General features: G+C 38.3%; 1 protein-coding gene and 1 long non-coding RNA gene across 2 annotated transcripts in view; both read left to right on the top strand.

Annotated features, from left to right (window-relative positions):
* Positions 1 to 23285, top strand: part of LOC146483080 (uncharacterized) — a 286359-nt gene that overhangs the window by 145806 nt on the left and 117268 nt on the right. The window lies entirely within an intron of this gene.
* On the top strand, positions 13696 to 18116 carry LOC146483086 (uncharacterized). The gene has a single exon (XM_085106223.1). It carries the CDS (start codon positions 13696 to 13698, stop codon positions 15334 to 15336), a length of 1641 nt encoding a protein of 546 aa, XP_084962349.1. The 3' UTR covers positions 15337 to 18116.

Here is a 23285-nt window from a genome sequence, read left to right as displayed (position 1 = left end):
ATATTGCACTGGGGTAATAAAAATTATTTATAACAAACTTGACAATTATTTCTTTGTTTCTGCTGACAAACAAACATTTTTGGGTTTTGAAATGACAGCAAATTTGCATGATACTTTAAGAGTGCCTGACTGTAACTTTCGAGAATCGCTGGCCAAGCTTGAAAAATCGAAACTCCTGATAATTTGCCTGAAGTTTACTTTTGGGGAACTATCTTCGAAAATATTATTTGAATGTTCTGGAAATTTATAGTTTTCGAGAATTTTGGAGAAAACGAAATTACGGGTTTTGCCTCATTAATTATGCAAAAATCTTACTCAAAATTAGCCAAGTTCAATACGCTTGTGTTGAAACAGTACGCATCGCTACAAAACGAGGTCGGTTTTGAATAAGAGCATAACTCACCTACTTTCTATCAATGGGACCTATGTAAACTTTTGTAGAACTTTGGAGGGTTTATGGCTCTTTGAAAAATTGACATTTTGAGGACTTCGCAATGAGGTGAAATTGAGTAAGATTGAAGGTTTAAAATGCATCTTGGTATGTCAGGTATCGACTCGAGAGGAACATTGTGATAAAGTTTGGGTCTTCGTCTTTGATATTATGAAATAAAAAATCTGGGCAATCAATGCACGCACTGACGAAAACCAAAGTTAGCGAGGCTTCGTTAACAAATTTGCATAATTCGCAACTGTTGAGAAAAAGCTGTTGTGGCGACTCGGTGAAAACATTGACCCAGGCTATCTTCAAATGGTCATTTTACCTCATATTGCATTTGCCTGTTTCGCTTTCTTGTTTAATGACGTGGTAGAAAAGGTCTGGACAAAAAAAATGCACGCCATCGGGAAAGAAAACATTCGCCAAATTCTGGTGGGAAATTTGCATAATTAATGCAAATCTCCCAATAAATCTTTCTGCAAAGGAATCTGATTGGGAAGGTTTTGTGAAGAGACCCGAAACGCTCCATATAAGAGGAGTTAAAAAAACGTTAAATAATCTGATTTCAACAAATAATTGTCGAATTAAACTATAGTGTCAAACTGATACTCGCTATTGCGTTACCTGCGTCACGTCAATAGTGTGCCAATTTCCGTTTAACAAAATAATAACTCAGTTTATACCTACAGTCTACATTGGCTGTAGGGCATGCATTTATCTTTGGACATCGAACGCCAACAAGAAAAACACGGGTATCTTAATGACACTGCATACACGCAATGTCTACTGCATACATCACAGGTAGCCGAAGCTCTATGAACGTTCAAAGAAATTCCTTTGACCTTTTTATTGTCATGTTGAAACGATGAGTGTTACGTAATGGCGTAAATTATAAGGGTTTGTATGGGAATTTACGAACGTGTTTTGGAATCGAAAATAAAGGGAATGAATTGAACAAAAATGGATTACCTTGTCTCTCGATCCCTTGCCAGTGTTTGTGTGCCATATTTTGGCCATTTCAGTACGATTCCAGTGGATTTTTAAAGGTTTGCTGGACATTTTCCTCGCTCTATATCCTGCTATATATATCTATCCCCAAAATCTTGGTCACTTCAGTCCCCTGTAATTCACTTTCGAAGACTTGCGCACGTTATCAACGCGGTCAGAATACGACGTAATGCGAGGACAAAGGACTACGGACCACGGACTGGGTATAAAAGAGGTACTAAGGTAAGTGTATAATAGGAGGACTACGTACTTAACGCACTAGGCTTAAAGGAGAACTGGAAGTCTGAAAATCATATCTTTCATGTATTCATTTTCAATAAGTTTAAGATGTATTAAAACAAGTTTCGGTAGTTGTTTTTGTCCCTTTATTGTTGTTTTTGAGAAACAAAAAATGGACTTGGAAAAAAATAGTGAGGATCGACAGTGCAAACATAAAATCTTGCTTTATCTCAGCGAAACAGCTGAATTTCCAATACGCGCTGAAGAGAGCCCGGCATTTTAGATTTTTAGCATTCATCTCAGGGCTCGATTTGTTGAAAACTTGCTCTTGCAGTGCAGATTAAATGCGCAAAAGGATGTTTGATGAACATTGATCGTGATCAACCAATGAGCCCATGTCCGCAATCATGTAGATGTCGTGCATGCATGCAGTAGACGTTGCGTGTATACAGTGTCACTAAGATACCCGTGTTTCTGTTGTTGACATTCGACAAAGGTAAATACATGCCCTACAGCCAATGTAGACTGTAGAGCATGCAGTCAGTCCGTAGTCCATAGTCCTCCTAAGTATCGTTAGTACCACCTCTTTTATACCCAGTCCGTGGTCCACAGTTCTTCGTCTGCGACTCACGTTTTATACTGACTGCGTTGTTAAGGTTGCAATTTTTTTCTAAAAATACTATTGATACCGAAGTGACCAAGATTTTGGGGGTATAGATATATATAGTAGGATACCGTATAGAGAAACGAAAACTTTCAGCGAACCTAAAACCCACTGGAATCGTACTGAAATGGGCAAAATATGGCACACAAACACTGGCAACATATCAAGGAGAAAAGGTAAGCCATTTTTGTTCAATTCATGCCCTTTACTTTTCGACTCCAAAACACGTTCGTAAATTCCAATACAAACCCTTATAATTTACGCCATTGTGTAACACTCATCGTGACATGACAAGGTAAACACTGCGTGTACACAGTGTCACTAAGATACCCGTGTTTCTCTTGTTGACATTCAACAAAGATAAATGCATGCCTTACAGCCAATGTGGACTGTAGGTATAAACTGAGTTATTTTTTTGGTTAAACAGAAATTGACACACAGGTTTTGAAGTGTGTATTCGTGCATGTGTGATATTTCATACCAGTAATTACGTTATAAAGTATGGCGTGCCGGCTGACATTGTTTTTCAGTCGCTTGCGAAGGTACAGTATTAAACAACACGAACAGAGAGGTTTTTTTTTAACTGACCCGCTTCTGAGTGATCATTATTTGGAAGCCACTGAAAAAAGGTTGGACTAGTTATTTGAAAAGCATTCCACTAAACAAACTTGATTTAATTTAAAATGTTCGCTTTGACCTACTCTATGTCTAACTTTCTTACCTCATTTGACAAGCGTGTATTTTTTAAACGTGATTCCGGTGTCCTGTGAATGTTTTATTTTTATCAAAACCGCTTATTTGCCAGCAAATAAAGGTCTTTATTGTAGTTGTTGTAAATGGCAATTTCGCAGCACAAGTTGGTTTCTGTGCATCATATTATTTAAAATATGTCGACAGGTATTGCCGTGACGCAGGTAACGCAATAGCGAGTGTCAGTTTGGCACTATTAATTTTTAAAGGTTAAGATTCGAATATTGTTTGTTGAAATCGGATAATTAAAGGTTGTTTTGACTCCTTTGATATGGAGTGTTTCGGTCAAATAGTCTCTTCACGAAAACTTTCCCAATCAGATTCCTTTGCAGAAAGATTTATTGGGAGATTTGCATTAATTATGCAAATTTCCCACCAGAATTTGGCGAATGTTTTCTTTCCCGATGGCGCGCATTTTTTTTGTCCAGACCTTTTCTACCACGTCATTAAACAAGAAAGCGAAACAGGCAAATGCAATATGAGGTAAAATGACCATTTGAAGATAGCCTGGGTCAATGTTTTCACCGAGTCGCCACAACAGCTTTTTCTCAACAGTTGCGAATTATGCAAATTTGTTAACGAAGCCTCGCTAACTTTGGTTTTCGTCAGCGCGTGCATTGATTGCCCAGATTTTTTATTTCATAATATCAAAGACGAAGACCCAAACTTTATCACAATGTTCCTCTCGAGTCGATACCTGACATACCAAGATGCATTTTAAACCTTCAATCTTACTCAATTTTCACCTCATTGCGAAGTCCTCAAAATGTCAATTTTTCAAAGAGCCATAAACCCTCCAAAGTTCTACAAAAGTTTACATAGGTCCCATTGATAGAAAGTAGGTGAGTTATGCTCTTATTCAAAACCGACCTCGTTTTGTAGCGATGCGTACTGTTTCAACACAAGCGTATTGAACTTGGCTAATTTTGAGTAAGATTTTTGCATAATTAATGAGGCAAAACCCGTAATTTCGTTTTCTCCAAAATTCTCGAAAACTATAAATTTCCAGAACATTCAAATAATATTTTCGAAGATAGTTCCCCAAAAGTAAACTTCAGGCAAATTATCAGGAGTTTCGATTTTTCAAGCTTGGCCAGCGATTCTCGAAAGTTACAGTCAGGCACTCTTAAGCAGCATTCTTTCATCCCCAGTTCAAATTCATGTATTTCGAGTATTTCACTTCCATATCTTCACCTCTTGGTATGACATAAGCAAACGTCAAGCAGTCTCCATCAGCCGTAATGGTTTTTATTCTACACCAATTGATCAGCATGACTAAGATAAGTACAATACACAACCACACTTGATTTCATATGCATTTTTGTTGTGTTTACACTCAGTTGAAAAAAGTTGTCCTGTGCAAACTTCCAATATTATTGTAAACAATGCAACCTGGTGAAATTATAGGATAATTTTATTGGCATGTGCATATTTTGTGTCTTTTTCTTTGCACAACTTTTTTATTTTCTACCAACATGAAGATAGATAGCTGATAGGTCAGAAAGCTGTTGGGTCTTGTCCTTCACAGTCTATACCTTTTAAGTGACAACGTTTTTACAATCGAGTGTACTCAGCAGACCACAAGGGTGAGACATCTGTACTACGCGGGGAAGCGGGGGGGGGGGGGGGAAAGTGCAGAAATGGCGCAGTGGTGAGAGCACTCGCCTCCCACAAATGTGGCCGGGGTTTGATTCCTCGACTCAGTGTCATATATGTTGTTGGTTCTCGTCCTTGCTCCGAGAGGTTTTTCTCAGAGTACTCCGGTTTTCCCCTTTCCTCAAAAACCCGAGGGTGTAAACTGCAGGTTGCAGGTTGCGGGTTGCAGGTTAAATTTAAAATAAAGAAAAAAATAAATATATATAAAATTATAAAACACGTATAAATACACTCGCATAATAGAATGTTTTACTCTGGTTTATTTGTATGAATCTGTTGGATAAATACATCATTCGAAAGCTAATAGAACGTAGATAAGTGAAATGATTTCGAAGGCTCAATGAGATGTCGAAAATATTGCCGTGTTTCATTGTTTATTTAGGCTTAGCTTCCTGGTTTTGCTATTTCGGTGTTGAAAAAAATAAATTAGACTAAATATCAGGTCAAATCATTTGCGGATTGGTCCTTTAAACGCTAGTTTTGATGTCTGTCACTTTACAACATGACACAAACACTTGTTTAAGAAATGCTTCCTGTTTTCGACCGTGACCGGGATGTTAACGATCTAATGAAATCCAGTTATTTTGTAGCATTGCTGAGTAACTCTAAATTGCTGTGTTAATGATGTCGATGTCGATACCAGTATAACTGAAAACATTACAGGATAATGAGAAGGGATCAAGCTACTGGAGCATTAGTGTATAACCCAGACTATACGAACACTACCACCCAAGCTTCACGCATATTCAGCGAAAAAAACCCATGTTCAATGGGCAAACCTTCATTGAATCTGCAGTTTACAGAGCACTTGGTGTCAACCAAATTTAAATTAATAAGACCAAAATGACGTTTGTTAAATAAAGCTGCGATGGCATTCAAATTTGATGAAGACCAAGAAAGGATGAAGTTCTGTCCTCTTGAGGTTATCAGGCAGATTTAGTTCCTTTAATATTTATGTGATCATACTATGCACGTTGTAGTTTTTACAGTTGGGACTTAACATGTCATTATTTACAGTTGCAGATTGAACCTTTATGTGATCATACTCCGTATTTTCCATCCAATCCTGAAAGTGAGAATCGAGACGGCATTCCTTTTCAGGAGTGGAAAGGTAAATAAAATATCAATCAATGTAATTTTAGCGTGAGAGTCAGTCGACCTTTGGCTTTCGTAACAGTCTGTCGGTGGCATCTCCGGGGGTTTTAAATACCAATCCGCAAATGATTTGACCTGATATTTAGCCTAATTTTTTTTTAACACCGAAATAGAAAAACCAGGAAGCTGCCCCTAAATAAACTATGAAACACAATAATATTTTCGACATTTATCTCATCGAGTTTTCGAAATCATTTCACTTATCTACGTTCTATTAGCTTTCGAATGACATATTTATCTAACAGATTCATTCAAATAAACTGGAGTAAAACATTCTATTATGCGAGTTTTATATTTTTATATATTTTTATTTTTTTTCTATATTTTAATTTCTAACCTGCAACCTGAAACCCGCAACCTGCAACCTGCAGTTTACACCCTCTGCTCAAAAACCAACATCTCTAAATTCCAATTCAATCTGGAGAGTGTCCCCAATAAGTGCTCTGTGCTTAATACACTAACACCTAAATAAAGTGATTTTTTTTTATTTTATTTCGGAAAAAGCACAATCAAGGGGTTAATATACACAATGAATGATCACAGAAACTTCTCCTAATCCCACAGGTCACCAAAGCGTATGTGACACAGGCTACCATGCAAGCATGATTTAAGAGCTTGTATGGAGTTAAAATTAAATCGAAATTTAGACAACAATTTCCCCTAAAAATTCCACAAAAAATATACTAAAGTCTGAAAAAACTCAACCGGTGTGTTTTGCTGTGTTTTCAGTGCTCTTCAGTGCTTCCAAACGCTGTTTTAAGCGGGTTTATCTCTCAGCAGCTGGTCCACGTGCATCACTGTATTATGTTTATAGCCGTATTATGTTTAAATCACGCTTGCATGGTAGCCTGTGTCACATACGCTTTGGTGACCTGTGCTAATCCCTGTATTAAGAGAGTAACGTCATTTTTAAAACCACTTGAAGACAATATTTAATTAGACATCCATTAAGCTTAATTAACTTACGAAATCAACTTACGAAAATTTGCAACGATCCTCGGAAGTTTCCCATTTCGTTCTCTGACGTAAATTGTAACTTCAGGATTGTTCTTTGCAAATTCCACGATTTCCTTGTCAATGTATTTCGTGAGAGAAACACACGAGGTGATGCCGGTCAAAAAAGCTTCACGAAAAGACAAAATCCTTTTCAACAGTTAATGCATTACCTTATTCCTCTGCTGCTTCCTCCGCGTTTACAGTAATTAAAAACAAGCCGCTGTCACGGGCGAACAAATCGACCGAATACTCTGTTGGGGATTCCAACCTGCGCCATATTGAAATTTAGAAATTAGTTCCCAGATCCTTCTGAAGTATGTTCCTCATGTAAGAAACTTGTGGTGCGTTCGATTGGGAAATTCGGAACGCACCCTCAGATCATTCGGATCATGCCGCATCAAAGGAACCGACGAATCCTTGTCCAGAGTGGATTCGTCGGTTTCTTTGATGCGGCATGATCCGAATGATCTGAGGGTGCGTTCGATTGGGAAATCCGGATTTAGATTTTGAAAATCTAAATCCGGATTTCCCAATCGAACGCACCCTTGGAGTTGACAACACACTGTAGATTGGACTGTTCACAGTCCCCCTATTTTTCCGTGGGATTCTCGAAACTGGTACGCTTCGATGGAGCTGCCACCATCCTGGCTTGTCAAAGGGAGCGCGATCTGTGGAGAGTGTCTAAACTACCGAGGGGAGGGGAGGGTAGCGGAGTTGGGAGCCTAGTTTTTCGCTTCCCCTAACCTGCAATCATACCCTCCCTCCCTCCCTACATCTCATCCCGGGGAAGGAGGGCATGATACATTTACTTGTCGGTCCTTGTCGGATTACATGTTCAAAAGCCAGATTCTGGTTTTTTCTCTGATTGGTCTTCTTTGAGCCACGTTCTAATTGGTTCATGATTGCATGTTTGACTTCCGGTGTAATTTCAAAATTGTGGCGGCCGTTGTGGGAGATGCGAACAGCGAATTTTTCTATGCTCTTACTTCGTCTCTTGAAGACTTCATCCACAAATCGTGAAAGGATAGACAGAATGCATCCGAAGGATCGTTTGCTTAAAAGAAGATGTTTTAGCCGCCCTTCCAACGGAATTTGGCAAGAGTGTCATATATCAGTTGATTCCAAAAAGTCTTAATGACTTAATGAGTTCTAGGGGAATGAGTTCTATGTTGTCCAACAGAGACGGCATTCGGAAAGCCAGGGAAGCATTTCTAATTTCAACTCTTTCTAATTTCCAAGGGGAAGACTCTTGAAGACTTGAACCCTATGGAATGAACAGACGCGATGAAAGTTAATCTGTCTACTGTACACGTTTCAGCTTTCTTTATTTATCAACCAATCACATCTCAACTTTTCATTTGTATCGTCTTTAAATATTGTTACCGTTTATTACCAATTTTTACTTAGCTTTTTGCCGCCCCTGAAGAACGTTAGTATTGTCTAACCGAAATATTGGGCAATAAATTTATTTTGGCTGTCCGATCAGCCTTGCATTTAATTTTACGTTTTATTCAACATTGCTGATCCTGATCTACACAAAGATCCGGCTACACTTTGCTGCTGTTTGTACAAGTGGTCCCTGCACTATTCAAGAGTTACCTATAGAATAACCTATTTTTGCACTAAATACGAGAAACAAGACCCAGCTAGGACATAGTTTGGCATGAATTAGCTTACATTTTACTGAAAGAAAGACGGGAAACAAAGTGAATAAAACATTTTTGACATGTTTGAATCACCACCACGGGGCATTTGAACAACTATTTTGTCCCGGCGGTGGGGCATTTGCCAATTTATTTTCAAAAAATCCTAATTCCCGGAGGGATGGGTCACTGTTGGAATTGACTGATGCATAAAAGTTTGGAAATAATTAATTTCAAGAGCTCAGCTCTTTTCGGCTTAGAGGAAGCCATTGTGTAGTTTTAGAAATTTTAGAATTGGCATTTATCATAGATTTCATTTGTTCCTAGCATAACATTGAGTGTTCAAAAATATTTTTAGAATTTTTAGATTTAGCTGAAGATGTATTTATTTCCGGTTAAATCTGATTGGCTTACTTTAAAAGCATGACACAAAAACGTCACGTAAGCAAACAAGGGGCGGCAGACGACTCGTCCAGTAATTGTATCAGGCGTTCCTTTTTTCTCCCTTCTCCCGACCGCCGACTCTCCCGCTGCCACACTTTCGCGCTCCCCAGAAAAAAGAACGCCTGATCGCAGGTTGCGCTTCCCCTCCCTCGCTATACTAAAACCCGCTCCCGCTCCCCTCGGTAATTTAGACACTCTCGCCTGTACAAACCAAGATGACGACAGATCCATCGAAGCGTACCAGTCTAGAGAATCCCACGGAAAAATAGGGGGACTGTGAACAGTTTATCCCCCTATTTTTCCGTGGGATTCTCGAGACTGGGCTGTCTCCATCTTGGTTTGTTAAAGCGAGCGCGATCTCGGGAGAGTTTCTAAATTACCGAGGGGAGGGTAGCGGAGTTGGCAGGCGGCGGGAAAAATAGGGAGACAGTAGCAGCCTTTCTGTTCGAGAACTTTGTCGAAACTTTGCCGCCTCAAGTAATTGTATCAACTAAAAAATATACTCCCCAGAGGCCTGTCCCAGAGATAAACATGTCAAATTGGAGGAAATATTTAATAGTCCTTTGTTGCAATACAGTTTCTGTACCATTTCGAAACAAAGTTCAGTTGCGAAATAAAAATATATATATACTGTTTTTATATGGAGTAAAAAATATGGAAACAATTTTATCTCTTTACTGTAAATAATTGCATGTAAACAACGAACGTATGCAAGGAACTGTAAATATGTTCAATTCAAAGATTAAAAGTAAAAAATATATACTTAACTACAAGGGTGTCTAAAAATGCACCTTGTCTCTCGACATACATAACGAATATATTTACATTTAAATAAAAGAAAGAAAATAAAAGGAACTTTCCAAGCATTGATTGTTTACTCTGTTTACTCAACACCTAAGTAGTACCCAGCTCTCAGACGGCCTACATTTGGGCATTGACAAGAGAGGACACTGGGTATGACAGTTTTTCAGTACATTCAGTATTTATGAAAACTGGTTTAACCGGTTTTCTCGTCCACTCATGTTCATTAGGCCTTTACCAAGCGAGATTTTGCGAAGTGTTTGTTAATTCGTACTGTTCGTATTATTTTTTAACGGTTGCCGATTATAAATATAGCCATCATAAATCTCAACAAGAGAGTGGATTCCAGGGTTTTTTTTAACTTGGGGAAACGAAGAAATGAGCCCCATGTACGTTGACTCAAATTTGATGGTGGGCAAACGTGCATGAAACAGAAGTGATAATCTTTTGAAAAACGCTGAAATTCACGTCTACAAAATATACATTAAAAGCCCGTCGAGATCGAAAACATTTCACTAGAAACAACCACTATTTTTTTTTTCAAACATATGCTTTTACGATGCCTTTCCGTTTTTCATCGCTACGCGATGAAAACGTTGTCCTTTAAAGGAAGACAGTTGCATCTTTTATTGCATACAGATGTATCTTTTCCAGAGAAAGAGAGGAAGCGATCGGTGTGGGGCCATGCCCGTGTCATTTGAGGATTTTCTGAACAGAAGACGTTATGAAAGCGTTGAAAGAGCCAGTGTCCCTTTTATCCGATACGGCCTTCACAGAGAGGTGTTGTTAACCAACTGAGTACCACGCTAGCACACATTCCAGCAAGATGTTGTATTTTGATGGATAATATTTTAACCGTTACAATTAACGGATCTTGTACAAGGAAGTTGTAGTATTACGCTTGTCATGAAAATAAGGCGGCTTATGCAAGTTTAAACCTATATCTTTTTATCAAAAACAATAGACAGCTTAAGTAGATAGAAATTATCAATTTAAAAAAATAACAATTAAAACACGCGACTACTGAATGCTTGCTAATAAACAAAGCAAATTTCTTGAGAGACCTAAAAAATAACTGACTTTGACTAGCGCGATACCGAAATGACCAAATTACTGAAGATTTTGAATGAATGAAAGTAACTCTCAGTTCCATTTCTAAAGCACTAAGTTTGGCTTCATATGTTTGTAATAATCATCTGTTCCTGTACCTCAGGACGGTTGATGGCTGCTTTAATTGTTGCTTTTTAAGGGAATATTGGTTCCATCAAGACAGCTTAATGTGGACAGTGGTATCGTTTTATGTAAACGTATTTACCACGATGTCTAAATGGCGGCAAGAAAATTAAGGATATTATAATTCACACAGCGAGTCTCAAATTTCTTTTCAAATAGTTGAATGTTATGATGACACTTATGCTTGTCTTTATTCACTAAAGAATGTTATCTTCATGGAAATGGTTGTGTAAAGATGCAATAGATTGTTAGTGCTTAATTATCCGTTAATGGCGGGATTTTTTTTTTCTAGAAAAATGATTGTCCAATGATGCAATTGGTTGTCAAAAGCATTTTATTCACTATCTTAAATCAAGCAGTAAATTAAAAATAATTTAAATTAGTATTTTAATTAAATTTGTTTTGTTTAGGCTTAGTACAATGATGTATAAGCGCTATAGAAATATTATCTGACTATTAATGCACACGCAAAGTACATCTCGCGTTATCCACGCGTGGGTTCTTCACGTAAACTTCGTTGCGTGTCTCACACGAGCTCTTAGGTAAAACACAGGCATCTCATTGGCGTTTTTGGCGAGTGTGGCGATTTTGGCGACTGAAATGAACTTAAATTCAGTCGATTTTCGATTTATTTCATTTTTCTTACACCTTCATTGAGTAAATCCATTAACAGATAAGCACTAACAATCTATTGCATCTTAATGAGATTCTCCCTCAAAATTCCGGCCTAAATCATCCTTCCCAAATTACTATTGCTTTTTGCCGGCGGCAAATATTTTGTGAAAGAATCTAAGAATGTTTCTCAGGACTCATGGAAGGTGTTGAACAAATACGTTCAATTAAAATTGACTGGTAACTTTCATATTAATAGGAGATATTCATTTAGTCTCCATAAGATGTCGAAATTTAAATTAAGAGATGTTGGCGTTTTTGTAGCAACTTGCTTTGGTTGTTTTGTCTTTACATTTTTCTAATTTTAGGCCAAGAGCGCAGCACAATATTAGTTTATCTGGAGCTATACCAAACCTATAGATGCGTCAAAACGTTACAGAGCTGTACATGTTTTTTATGAAAGGAGCTACCAACAGATCAAAGATATGCACAAGACAGATAATAAGCAGTCAAATGAATTTCACTCATGTTTAAGAACAAGGACAATTCATCAGTTGGATGCAGTACTTTGTTACGGGTCAGGGGACTTTAAAATGTTGGTCACAAATGGATTTATGATAACGCTTTGGCGTCATTTTATTTTATTCAGTTTTTAATTAAACAAAAAGAAGCTTTAGAAACGGAACTAGCGGTGAAAATAAAAAGGCTACGGTGGTTTCTAAGACAGCTAGCTTCAAGGAGTTTTACTTTTCTTTTGTCTCAGGAGTCGGCGAGAAGCTGGCGCGCGAGTTGGGAAAAATCTCGCGCGAAAACAGATTCATCACGTTATAATTCGAAATCAGCCAGATTTTTTTTTTTTTTTTTTTTTTTAATGTGGAGGCCAATTTTAAGACGCGATCAGTTATTTAAACTGTTGATAAAACAGATGATTAGCTTTTCTTCTGATAATGGCAATCATTACTCTAAACGTTTTATGAAACCGTACTGTTTAAATTAAGGACCTAACGCGGTTAACGGTGCATGTGTTCATAACAAACGGTGTCGTTGAGTTTGGATTTAAGGATCTTTGATTACATATTGACGATAATGAGATTCAGTATCCTCTGCCACCTCGTAACGCTATGGACAGCTATCTTAAAGATAAAATGAATGAAAGCGAATTTCCACTCAATAGACTGAGTTGCTGTTATGATCAGGACTCTTGAAAGGGAGTTACAGAAGCATTGCTTACTAAATACGCCTCCATACTACGCTCCCCTCCACCGCCCTTACGGAATGACAACCATGATAGCTCAAATTGATCGTTCGTCTCACGATTGTTTCACATGGCTGTAGTTTGAATAAACAGACGTCAACGTTTAACGCAGTGGCGGCACCGCGAAACGACCTCTCTTTACTCAGGCTAACCTAGTTGTTGATGTCTGATCGCGACGCTTTATGTAGCAGTCCGAACAACAAGAATCGAAATCCTCCAATCACCAACATCCAAAGCAAGGATGTCAAACATGGTGTTACTACTTATATTGATACTGACAACCAGTCGACACAACCACCTAATCAGTGAAGACCAGCGGTTTAGCGGTCGAAACGTCGCGGTTAACACTTACAGCTATGTGAGTGACAACTGTTGCAAAAAACGAATGAATTGAACGATCATATCAAGTCGCGATCACTGATGGCTAACACCTTTCATGACTTGTCAACTTGTTAAGCATATTAAAAAGAAAAGCTTTAACAGTGCGATACGTTATGGACGCAGCTTGAGGGTAGAAGCGGCAATAAAAAAACCCTTTGACAGTCATTGTTTTCGCACTTGACACATCGTTTCCTTTCTCATTTGATTCGTTAAAGATAAATATTTCTAGACATTGATTGCGACAGGTGAAAGACGCCCGCTTTCAGTCTCTTGTAAGGCACTGAACTATGAACTCTTATTTCTTTGTTTCGAAATCTAATTTACAGGCGGTAATATGTAAAAATGTTTCCTGTCTAGTTAGCAACGCCACAACACTATCAACAAGCTCAATTAGCTTAGAGAATATAACTGTTAGCATTGTTAGGCTTGCTCTTTAGCTGTGATGTCCTCAATAATAACGGCTGTCTTTAAAGCCACCATCGGCTTGCTCGTGAATAAAGGAAGGGATAAGGCAGCAGAAAAGTTGAAGGATGGCGACGTAATAGATCAGAAATTCCGTGGCTTGATCGTGCGTGAAATCGACGATATCAAGTCGCAGTTGAAGGGCTTGGCAAGAAAAGATTTGTTAGCAAGCATCAGCTTCTTTAAAGAAGGAATCGAGTTGCTGTATGAAGTGTTTGGTAAGGCATTGCGCAGAAGGGAGCACGGCACGATAAAGGAAGAAGCAGCAGCTGGAACAGCTAGTGCTGAAGCAGTTTCTCTGGCAAAAGGAATGAAAAGACTGGAGCTTACTGACCTGGATGAGTCAGCTACTAGGGCGCTTGCCGATGCAAAAGACAGATTCAAAGATGCCCGCAGAAAAGCGACAGAAGCATTCGCTAATGAAGCTTTGGAATTGTCTGATCGCGTACTGGCCATGCAATATCGAGTAATGTCGACAATATTGGAGAGAATAGACAATCCCGAGATCGCATTAGCAGCGTGTAGAGTGTGCATTGAAGAGCTACACAGTCTGTCAGCTGTTCAGGAATGTTTTACTGTCGAGCTTAAAGGAGGCTTCCGGGCTCGGTTTAGTAAAGAAGAACGAAGGGCGATCATTTCCGCCACTTGTCATGTGAATCGCACCATCTACGATGTATTTCTGATGGTCAGTTTTAGCAACAACCCGCTGTACGACTGGCCTTGTCTTGATACCGGGGAAGAGAAAGTGGATCTGCTCTTTGATGGAAGAGTTTCTAAAGTGTTGCAGAAACAAGGTATGGAGCACTGCTGTGTCACACCATGGTCAATTGGTCAGGAGGGTGAAAAAGAGCACAAGCTGAAGAAACCTAGGGGTATCGCTACAAACGCAGATGGACAGTTTATTACAGCAGACGAGTCAGATGAAAGTGTGAAAGTGTTTGACAGCAGCGGAAAGTTTGTTCTCCAATTTCACCCTGAACGTAATGACACTGAGACGGGCTTACATGTTTTTGATGTCGCCTCTGATATGAACAATAGCAACATCTTTGTATTGGTCGGGGCGTGGAGGAATGGGGCTGAGTGGGAAGTTCAGGTATTCAGTCAGACCGCTGACCTACTACACAAGTTTCCTGTGAGGGGAGAGGACTGGGGCAGACTGGCAGTCACCAATAACAAAGTGCTGATACTGGGAAGACGGACTTTGCATGTGTACGAGCATGAGGGGAGATATGTACACAGCTTTGGAGAAGAGATACTGAAGGATGCAAGTGATATCACTGCTAGTCCTGATGGCCAGGTCATGACACTGAATGGTTCCTGCGTGTTCATATTCACCGAAGATGGTGAACAGCAGCGTAAATTCAACATTAACAACAAAGGAGATGTGTACAGGCGTATTGCATGTCATCCATCTGGTGAATTTGTTGTCGTCGCTGGAGGGGAACTAGAAACAAACCACCTATGTGTGGCAATATACACTAAAGATGGTGAGTTCGTGAGGAGAATAGTAGTAACTGAAGACATGATTTTTTCTATAGCCGGGATTACAGTGAGCATGGAGGGTCACATTGCTGTGGCTATTAGAGATATTTTCCTTAATAGAAAGGTAATTGTTCTCTAGAGTGGGATTCTGAAACACAAATCAACATTTTTTTTAGTGAAAACTAAAACAAAGGAAGTTTCATGACAACAATTAACTCATTTTTCTTCGCGACAATTCAGGATTATCAAGTGACCATGAAGACAGCCATTACTGCTTAGCTTTCGACTGTAACAGTAACTACGTTTACTGATGTTTTAACTTTTGTTTTTTTTTCTGAGAGCTTTTAATGTATAATTCAATATCATTTGTGATGAAGAAAACTTACGAAAATATACAAGTTTTAAAATAGCATGAAGAGTGTAGATATATTGAGGGTGTATTCTGTTAGAACAATTCTGTTTATTCTTATATTGTGGTTCAGGAATAAAGGAATACACAGAATTTATTTCTGCAAAGAATGCAATTCTGCCTATTCCTATCTACTCTTTGTATTCCTATTACAGCATAGTCCTAAAAGAATGCTCCCCGAGTCATCTTCACACACAGTGTAATCCAGTTATTAATCTTATTAGAATGGTGAGATGGCAATTAAGGTTTATAGTTACAACCTTTTTTTTATAAAGTTTGCCTGGCCTTAATTGTTGTAGATGTTCAAAGGGTTTTTTTTAAAAACGGTTAGTTATTTTGCTGCTCTGCAGTAATGTTGGGGTTATTTTTAACTCATCGAGGAGCCTTGAAAATAACCAATCAAGGAGTGCAACTTTTAATTAGCTGCCCTTGTTTTTTACCTGTTATATGGCAAAGGATGCTGGAATTTCTCATTTTTTAAAGCTCTTTTTCATTAAGTTATCTTGATCCTGATAAATGATTATATTTTTGAGAAACTATTTTCATGGAAACTGATAAATTATTTTCCTTACTAAGTAATTTGAAGTATTGTTAAAATTATACAGTCGAACCTGTACATAACGGCCCTGTATTAAGCGGCCACCCTCTATTTAGCGGCCAGTTTTCAAAGTCCCAATCATTTGCTCATACAAACGCTGTATTTGTTACCTGTATTAGGCGGCCACCTCTATTAAGCGGCCGCGGCCGCGGCCACCCTGTAGCAGTCTTATGTTTGTCTTTCTTTGTTATTTTTACCTGTATTAAGCGGCCACCCTTGAATGGAAACTAACCCATATGTTATTTTTTGCGGTATTTTATTGTGTTTAAAATGTGATCCAGACTCACTATAAAGAAATAACATGTACAAAGCTACTGTAAGCTGATACTCAGCCGTTTAATGTGGTTAACGCTTTTCAGATGTTCGCAATGTGCTAAAGTACAGTAACATATTACGAACCCAAAAAAAAGTTTGTTTTGAATATGTTTCACTCTTTAGCAAGAAATTCTTCTTTAATTAACTTGTTCTTCAGCCATGTGACATTGAACATTGAGCGTAACAACTATGAAATGACAGAATGAGAAATTTTGTTGTGAGCTGTAAGTCATAGAAATAGAGCACTGTATACCGTAGGAGAGTAGAGGACAATTTATTGTATAGTACTTTTACACAACATTACGTATATTATACTGTTAAGTTACAAGTTGGCACTGAACTTTGTTTAAAGTATTGATTACTTGAAAGAGTGTTGATTGTCCTATTGTTTCCTTGCATGAAGTGTTTTTGTATGATACGCCATTAAAATTGACATTAGACCACGCCCAGTGAGTATTTTTAGTGATCCTGTATTAAGCGGCCAGTTACTCAAGTCCCGAGGGTGGCCGTTTTATACAGGTTCGACTGTAGTTGGTTTTCATCTGCTTACAAGTATGAGTAGTGAAAAAGTTTCCCAGAACTACATTGACAGCTCCACATGCAACTATTATCCTGGCCAATACGACATTAGCGATACTTGACTGTTTTGGCAATTTTTCCCAATTTACTCTGCTTCAACAACATCGACATCTTCCCCATAAGTTGCTCATTAACATAATGTCTCCCTCCCCCTCTGTTTAATGCTGAGGATTTACACTTGTTGATTTGTCTTTTTTCATCGCTATTGTAATGGAGAGAGAATGCATAGAAGTAAAATCATGTCTGCATATCGGCCCAAGTAAGGCCTCCGTTCCAAACAATTTGGCCAGGATAATTTGTATAAATTATGAAAATATACCTGCATTTTGGGACAGTTGAATCAGATCCTTGGATGTTAATGATTTGATTTCAAAATACATGTCCATGCAGTTGATATAAAATTTATATTTTATTAAAAACTGGATCATTGTATAATGCAATTCGAGTGATTTGATTGGCTTAGCGGCCATGGTATATGAGCCATTATACCATGCTCAAGAAATAGAGACCATTAAACTGTATTGTAATAATTCTTGCAACGCGAAATCAGTAAAATCTAGCAGTATTTCTTGATTGTTTTTAATAAGACAATTATTTCACTCACGCTTGTTGGATATGACATGATTATAGCCAACTTGGCACTTCGCACATCTATCATCTCATATCCAACGCGCGTCGTTAAATATAATTTGTGGACTCTTATTTTCTTATTTTTATTCCCCACAAAAATGTACTCACTTATACAGTTATCAATAGTGACTGGTGCTTGTAATACAGTTTGTAGCAAGAGAATCATTTATTTGAGTAATGTGGCTTTCTTAAGAGCTGGAAAGAATTTTGAGACCGCATGATCTAATTTCTGTTGAGACAAAAATGATTTTTAAATGGATGTAATTAAACCACTGGTCAGAAATATTAACTTTCATTGAAGTGTTTTTAATGGTTTATAATCTTGTGTAATCACTGTGTATACTAATGAACACTGATATTGGCCTTAAGTCAACACTAGTCTAGGAAGAGGTCATGTCAGCACTCAAGAGAGTTTGGGAAAACTGCAAAGTGTTTGTTTAAGCTAACATAAACATTAAAGTTCTCCCAAACCTACTGTGGTTATATCGTGTAATTTAACAACTCATACAAGTTTGTAAATTGAACAGTTTTCGTTATTACAATAAAGGTTTACTGGTATATTTGTTTTGAAGTATTACAGGGGAAGTTATTTGGCATAAAAATTGCCATTTTATTTTCCTGGTTTTATTTTCACATAAATTCAAGTTTTAATCTCACTGATTGAAATATTTTCTTTACTGTCAACTTCATAGACTGCTCCTCTGACAACCTGCTGTGTAGTAGGGTGTAAAAGATTCCTCGCTGTCGATCTTACCGAAATACTGTGTAAATGATTTCTGAAACAGTCTAATCCCAGTGGCTACACTTGCGTTCAATAACATCTGAACTATCACACATCAACATTTCATGCACAGACTGTAAAGTTAGAACCACATGAGTGAAGCAAGGTTAATATGAACACCCGCAGTTTTTTTTTCTTCACTGAGAAGCCATGAAGTGAAACAGATGCGATGCCAGTGTATTCCCTTGTATAATTTTATTCTGGGAAAGTTCAAGATGGTTTCTAGGAATCAGCAATGTTAGGGTGACAATAGGATCACGACCAAGTCACGTGGGTTGGTCTGAGGAAACTTTAATGATTTTCGCTCCAATTTTAATCATCTATTACCTTGGCCGAGTGAACGAAAGAAAAAAATGCATTTTCGTGAAAATTAATGTGAAGAGAAATTTAAGAATAGGAAATAGGATCAAGCAACGCGTCTTACCGATGTACGCAAGTATGTTTCTTGGTATCCAAAAAGAAAACTTGGGGTAACCATGCATTTTTTTTAGAGATAATAAAACTACATTTGGAAAAAAATGCCATACATTGCTTTGTATGTTACTGCTTTTTAGAATAATTGTTGCTTAATTATCTCACAAACTGAAATACCCCGCTACCCCAAATTATCTTTCTGGATTTCATTAGCCCATACTAAGATAAGCTTTTCCGCATAGTCACAAAGTATGCAAAAATACTTCATTGATTGTAGGTACCGTCGTTAAACGTAGAAAATTAGAAGATCCTTTAAAGGGGAAGTATCATGGGTTTTTTCTTTTACCTCTTTTGTTAAAAATGTTGAATTAAGACCTTCGCTTTGCTACAAAATAATTCTGGAACGACGACAGGAACAACTCGTCCTCTGTTCTAGCGCATTTTGGAAACAAAAATATGATAACTTGAAAAACATTAGCCTAACATTTTTCAAGTTTCAATTCATACGGGCCTACTCTGTCTCTGGCCAGGGGCACTAATCTACAGTTGTATTACTTTGGGGTGATAATTTATAACAAAACTTGACAATTATTTTTTGTTTCTGTTGTCAGACAAGCATTTTTGGGTTTTGAAATGACATCAAATTTTCGTGATACTTCCCCTTTTAAGATAAGGCTTTCAGTTTTGGAACGCAAAGCTGATAAGTTATTGGTGAGTCTGAGTGTACTAAATTATTTCTGTCATTTTTTACCAAAAAAAGGTTTCAAGTATTTTTAGTTAAGTATGTCATGTATTCAAACGGTAAAACACAGACGGTAAACAGAGACTAATCAGCACTGTGTGTCTGTTTTCGGCGTTTGAAAACGTGACATACTAAGTGTTCTTGTATTGACATCACAGCCCCATTATCCCCAGTCTCCCATCTTACGCTGTATTGTACCCAATCGGAAGTGAAATTTGATGCTTTTATATGCCTCAAAAGCAGGGGGAAGAAAAAAGTGATAAGGAATCTATTTTCTACTTTCATATGAGAACAACATGAAGATTTGATGAAGCAAGTAATATTTTTTTTATTAAATAAACTTTAAAGGTTCACACAATTGCTGATGGACCATAATATGCTGAAAGTAATAACACAAAAAAAAAAACTTCAAAAATGTAAGAATTCAATAAACCATTTCCGAGTTGCTGTGAACCTCACTATGAATGCGAGGCTAGGTGCAAAACTTTTCATATGAAAATAAGTTTTGTTTGCATATGAATTAAAACTAATTTTCATAACAAAAACTTTGCACTTAGCCTCGCTTTCATAATGAGGATCGAAGCATCTCGGAAATAACCTATTGTTTCTTTACTTTTACACTTTATTCAGATGTTCAAGTAAATTCATCCCTCCACCCTTTAAAAGCCAAAGGGATTTTATTTCTTGCAGGGGCAAGTAATATTATTGATGGTAAGGTAAGGGTGAGTATATGGAGGATTAGGGTTAGGGTTATGTGGGTGACTATATGGTACCTTACCATGAATTACTTGCCCTTGCAGGGACATATTTAGAGGGATTAGTCTGGCAGGGGTGTTAAAACCTTTCTAAACATCTTAATAATGATCAGCACCTTATTTCTCACTACAATATCTCTACTAAATCAAGCATACAGCTCAGGAGAGTAAAGAAAATGATCACTACATAAAGACTGTCTTCATTGACTCAACAAATTCACCAAATGTATGTTGACACTGTGTTTTCTTTAAAGCTACAGCTTTATACAAATACTGGAAGGCCATTTTCAAGTTGCTTTGAACCTCATTAAGAAAGTGAGGCTTCATGAATCGTTTTTATTACAAATTTAGTTTACATTCATATGCAAACAAAACTAATTTTTTTATCAAAAGTTTTGCCCTTAGCCTCACTTCCATAATGAGGTTTATTTAGCAACTCAGAAATGGCCCATTGAACTGCTCAAGCCGGCCACTTTACAGTTTTTGTTGCCAAAATCTTTCCCAACTTGAACAACCCTCTCAAAACATTAGCTTTTTGCAAGGTAATAAGTGGAAAAGAGTTGCACAAGTAGGGGACAAAAAAAGGTGTCACTATCACCTTCTTGAACAAGACCAAACTTGGTAATTTCTCGCCAATGTCTGCAATGTTGGTTACATTCACACAGATTCAACTGCTTGATTGTCTTTGCGCCGTAGATTCATTGACAGTTGACCGTCTCAGTGATGGTGGTTTGTTTATAGGAATGGTGTGCATGTTCCTTGTATGGAAGGATTCTCGGTGTGCCAAAATTGTCTTATCCTTTGTACTTTAACTCCTGATTCATGCCTAAGTCTTTCAACCCACTCTTCGATCTCCTCTGGAGTTTTGTTCTTCACTTCCACTATTTTACTGTTGCCATTCACTAAAACACAAAAGTAGATAAATACAAAAAAATTTGGAAGTGATACACTTGCACTGCAAGCCATTGCAGTAATGTCTGCATCTTAAAGGGGAAGTATCAGCCTACATGTACTCTGTTTCTGGCCAGAGGCACTAATCCACAGTTTTATTGTACTGGGGTGATAAAAATTATTTATAAGAAACTTGACAATTGATCAGCATGACTAAGATAAGTACAATACATAACCACACTTGATTTCATATGCATTTTTGTTGTGTATCCACTCAGTTGAAAAAAGTTGTCCTGTGCAACTTTCAATATTGTAAACAATGCAACCTGGTGAAGTTATTGGATAATTTTATTGGCGTGTGCATATTTTGTGTCTTTTCCTTTGTCTGCAAACAATATGCGAATTTTAAGCCCTAAAAACCGCACAACTTTTTATTATCTAACAACATGAAGATAAATAGCTGATAGGTCAAACACTTCCCACTGTATCGTGGGGTTTTTGGTATCTTTCAAATGTTAAAAATGATGAAACAAGACCTTCAATCGGCTGCCAAAATTAATTCTAGAATGACAAGAGGAAAGAAGCCAACTCAATTCTTGAAAGGAACAACTTGTGATCTGTTCTAGTGCATTTTGGAAACAAAAAAGGAAGAACTTGAAAAATATTAGCCTAACATTTTTCAAGTTTCAATCCATACCATCCTACTCTGTCTCTGGCCAGGGGCACTTATCGACAGTTTTATTGCACTGTCATGTGGTGATAAAAATTATTTATAACAAATTTGACAATTATTTTTTTGTTTCCGCTGACAGACAAACATTTTTGGGTTTTGAAATGACAGCAAATTTGCATAATACTTCCCCTTTAAGCAGCATTCTTTCATCCCCAGTTCAAATTAATGTATTTCAAGTATTTCACTTCCATCGTCTTCACCTCTTGGTATGACATAAGCAAAAGTCAAGCAGTCTCAACCAGCCTTAATGGTTTTTATTCAACACCAATTGATCAGCATGACTAAGATAAGTACAATACACAACCACACTTGATTTCATATGCATTTTTGTTGTGTATATCCCTTGTGAAAATTTTTCCGAGATCTCGGCGCGTTTTTGGCCGCCGAGATTTTTATCTCGCCGCGATCTCGGTCGAGATCTCGCCACTAATCTCGGCGCGTTTTTGGCCGCCGAGATTTTCATCTCGACGAGATCTCGGCCAAAAACGCGCCGAGATTAGTGGCGAGATCTCGGCGAGATGAAAATCTCGGCGGCCAAAAACGCGCCGAGATCTCGCCAAATCTCGGCGGCCAAAAACGCGCCGAGATTAGAGGCGAGATCTCGGCAAGATGAAAATCTCGGCGGCCAAAAACGCGCCGAGATCTCGCCAAATCTCGGCGACCAAAAACGCGCCGAGATTAGTGGCGAGATCTCGGCAAGATGAAAATCTCGGCGGCCAAAAACGCGCCGAGATCTCGCCAAATCTCGGCGGCCAAAAACGCGCCGAGATTAGTGGCGAGATCTCGGCAAGATGAAAATCTCGGCGGCCAAAAACGCGCCGAGATCTCGCCAAATCTCGGCGGCCAAAAACGCGCCGAGATTAGTGGCGAGATCTCGGCAAGATGAAAATCTCGGCGGCCAAAAACGCGCCGAGATCTCGCCAAATCTCGGCGGCCAAAAACGCGCCGAGATTAGTGGCGAGATCTCGGCAAGATGAAAATCTCGGCGGCCAAAAACGCGCCGAGATCTCGCCAAATCTCGGCGGCCAAAAACGCGCCGAGATAAGTGGCGAGATCTCGGCAAGATCTCGCCAAATCTCGGCGGCCAAAAACGTTGAGAGATTAGTGGCGAGATCTCGGTGAGATGAGAATTTCGGCGGCCAAAAACGCGGCGAGGAATCCCTGGCAGGATCTCGGCGAGCGAGCCGCAGCGGTGTACTGAAAATTTGACGTGAAAGTAAAGCTTTTTGGTTTGAAATTCT

This window comes from Pavona decussata, unplaced genomic scaffold, assembly GCF_977016875.1.
Source record: "Pavona decussata unplaced genomic scaffold, jaPavDecu1.1 SCAFFOLD_40, whole genome shotgun sequence".
Taxonomy (NCBI): domain Eukaryota; kingdom Metazoa; phylum Cnidaria; class Anthozoa; order Scleractinia; family Agariciidae; genus Pavona; species Pavona decussata.
The sequence above is the reverse complement of the archived record's forward strand: the minus strand, read 5'-3'. Positions and strand labels throughout refer to the sequence as shown.